The sequence below is a fragment of the Lipotes vexillifer genome, unplaced genomic scaffold (assembly GCF_000442215.2).
Source record: "Lipotes vexillifer unplaced genomic scaffold, Lipotes_vexillifer_v1.1 scaffold374, whole genome shotgun sequence".
NCBI classification, from domain to species: Eukaryota; Metazoa; Chordata; class Mammalia; order Artiodactyla; family Lipotidae; genus Lipotes; species Lipotes vexillifer.
In genome coordinates this window covers 135,889-138,431 of record NW_006774696.1, presented here as the reverse complement: position 1 = coordinate 138,431, position 2,543 = coordinate 135,889, and the positions used below count along the sequence as shown (strand labels likewise).

The 2,543-nt window shown below is 58.6% G+C and overlaps 1 protein-coding gene across 2 annotated transcripts in view; it reads left to right on the top strand.

Annotated features, from left to right (window-relative positions):
- The window catches only part of SYN3 (synapsin III), a 406,875-nt gene that overhangs the window by 389,479 nt on the left and 14,853 nt on the right, over window positions 1-2,543 (top strand). For both annotated transcript variants that reach the window (XM_007449437.1, XM_007449438.1), the window contains one exon: window positions 1,556-1,658. In XM_007449437.1, the coding sequence (XP_007449499.1) occupies window positions 1,556-1,658 (103 nt within the window). The remainder of the gene's footprint in view (window positions 1-1,555; window positions 1,659-2,543) is intronic.

Genomic DNA, 2,543 nt, shown 5'->3' with positions numbered 1-2,543 from the left:
CCCCACCCCACCCCCACCCCGCCAAGCTGTGTCACGTAGGGTGAGTTAACGCCCTTTCCGAACTTCTTCAGCTGTAAGGTGGAGTTAACACACCCAAGCCGGAGGCTGAATGAGATGCATGCTCAGTACCTAACCCAGGGCTGGCCTATGGCGGGGCGGGGGGCGGGGCACCGTAAATGTTGGCTTCCGTCCCCTCCAGTCAGTCCCAGGTGGCAGCTACTGCCTTCCAGGTGGGTACCCACATATGCTAACTAGTCTCAGGGGAGTTGTGCTCATTACCTGGCACAACTGAATCACCTGGTTTGGGGGAGCCACATCCTTCCCCCAGTGGGCATCCACGGGACAGTCTTGGCCCTTTTCTTCATGGCCTTTCCAGAATGTGAGCCCAGCCTTCCCCAGTGCCTCACAAGCTACTCACAGCTGTCTCCAGCAGGGCACTATCTCCCTGGCTCTGCTCAGTCCCAGGCCACATGGGCCATCTCTGCAGGAGCCTACCATGGGAGTGGGTCTGCTCAGGCCTGGAATTCACTTTCCATTCTGCAAGTTCATGGGCAAGTACCCTCAGTGCCTCAAGGGGCATTAGCAGATGAGATGAGAGATTCGGTTCTGAGAGCGCTTCAGCTCATTCCAGGCCTTATGGCTCAGAGACACAAATAGATCTCAGAGCAGGCATGCCCCCATGTGACCCTGGAGGGTGGGGAGAGAAGCAAGAACGTTTGACACAGAGTCCCCTGTGACTCGAAATCCAGCCACCCATGAGGGAAGCCAAGTGCAAGGCCAGGAAGACTTCTCCAGATACAACCATCCTCTTGTTGCAGGGTCAAAGTCCAGCACTGAGATCTTCCCCTGCAAAGCAAACGGGCCTTGCAGCCATCAAGTGGCTGGAAAGGGAAAAAAAAGCAGTGGGTCCAGAGGACCAGGCCCCCAGGCCAGGCAAGAGCAGCCTGCCAGGCTCCTCTGCCCGCATTCCCCAGGCAGGGCCCTTTGTCCCCACAGGCTGGGCCTGGGAGGGATTTCTGGGGATCTTCGAGCAGCTTTCCCAAGGGAAAAGGACTTCAGGGGAAGCTGGGTGTCCAGGATGGCTCCAGATGGGGGCAAGGCAAGCTTCCCACTGCTAGGGAGCCAGTCAAGTTCTAGGCGGGGTGGGGTCAGGTCTCTGAGATCTCTCCCAGCTCCCATTCCTTCTCCCCCAATCCTGCTTCTCTCCTGCCTTCCTGGCTCCCTTTTAGCTGCTCTCCTGCTGTCTCTCTCTCAAGGTCCATCTATGTCTCTGCCTCCCTTTTTACCCATTCTGTCTCTCCCACTGCCTCTGTCTCTCTCAGGTCTCTGTCTCTCTCTGGTCTCTGTCTCTCTGCCTTTCTGTCTCTCTTGCTGCATCTCTGTCTCTCTCCATCTCTGAATGGTTGCCTGTGTGTCACTGTCTGTCCCATAGCCTGTTTTTCTGTATGTGTCCTTCCGTGTGTCTCCCTCCCTCTGTCTCTGCCTCTCTCTCCCTCTGCTTCCCGGCCCTGCTCCCTGCCCCTCATGCCCACCGCCTCTCTCTCCATCCCTGCAGGTACAGGCTGTGGGTGGACAGCTGCTCAGAGATGTTTGGTGGCCTGGACATCTGCGCCGTCAAGGCTGTCCACAGCAAGGATGGCAGAGACTACATCATTGAGGTGAGAGGTGGACCAGGACGTCCTCCTGGCCTGTCCAGGCCCCTGAGCAGGCATGCCAGAGGGAAGGAGTCCAACTGTGGCCTCCGGCGTGGTCAGCTGTGTCTTAGCCGATGGCTGGGACACATGCAGCCCAAGCCACAGCAAGCAGCTCCCACAGGCTTCTCACCTACCACCCTCACATACCCCATCCCCACCCTTGGCTGCCTCTAAAGCCTTTGTGCCCAGGGGCTCTGAGCTGGCCCTCAAGAGTTCTGGGCATGAGGCTAAACAGATACCCCCAGCCCATGGCCCTAACAGTAGGGGAAAAGCATCGGGCCAAGAGTTGGCAAGATTCTGTCCCCTCAGAGGCCTCTTCAGTTTTCTGTGTCCCAGTGTGTTAAGAGGACACACTTCCCTGGTCACTAGGCAGAGATTCCATTGTCTGTTCAATCAGCAGACCGGTACCCAGTGGCGCTCCCATGGGCTTGGCGTGGGGGTAGCTCTGGGGACAGAGCTCTGAGCAAGACGGGCGTGGGGTGTGCAGGCTGGCAGGGAAGGGTGGTACACTAACTTCAGGGCACCGAAGGTTAGGAAAGGGGTGTGAATGGAGGGAAATGTAATTGTAAGAGAGGTCAGAGGGGCTCTGAGTCCCAGAATCTCTCCCTCAACCTTCCTGCAGCCCATGCCTCTCAGAGGCCAACCACCCCTGCTACCCTCCAGAGCTGTCTGTCGCCTACAGGTCGCCGTGGTCCTTCCATCACCCTCCTCCCCTACCCCCACGACTTCCTCTCCATGCTTCCCCGAGCCCCACAGTCCCCCTCCCACCTTCAAGGCTCCCCGTGTCCACCCCAATCCCGCGGTCCCCCTCCCCGCTCCGTGGCTCCCCAAGTCTCTTGGCCTCACAGC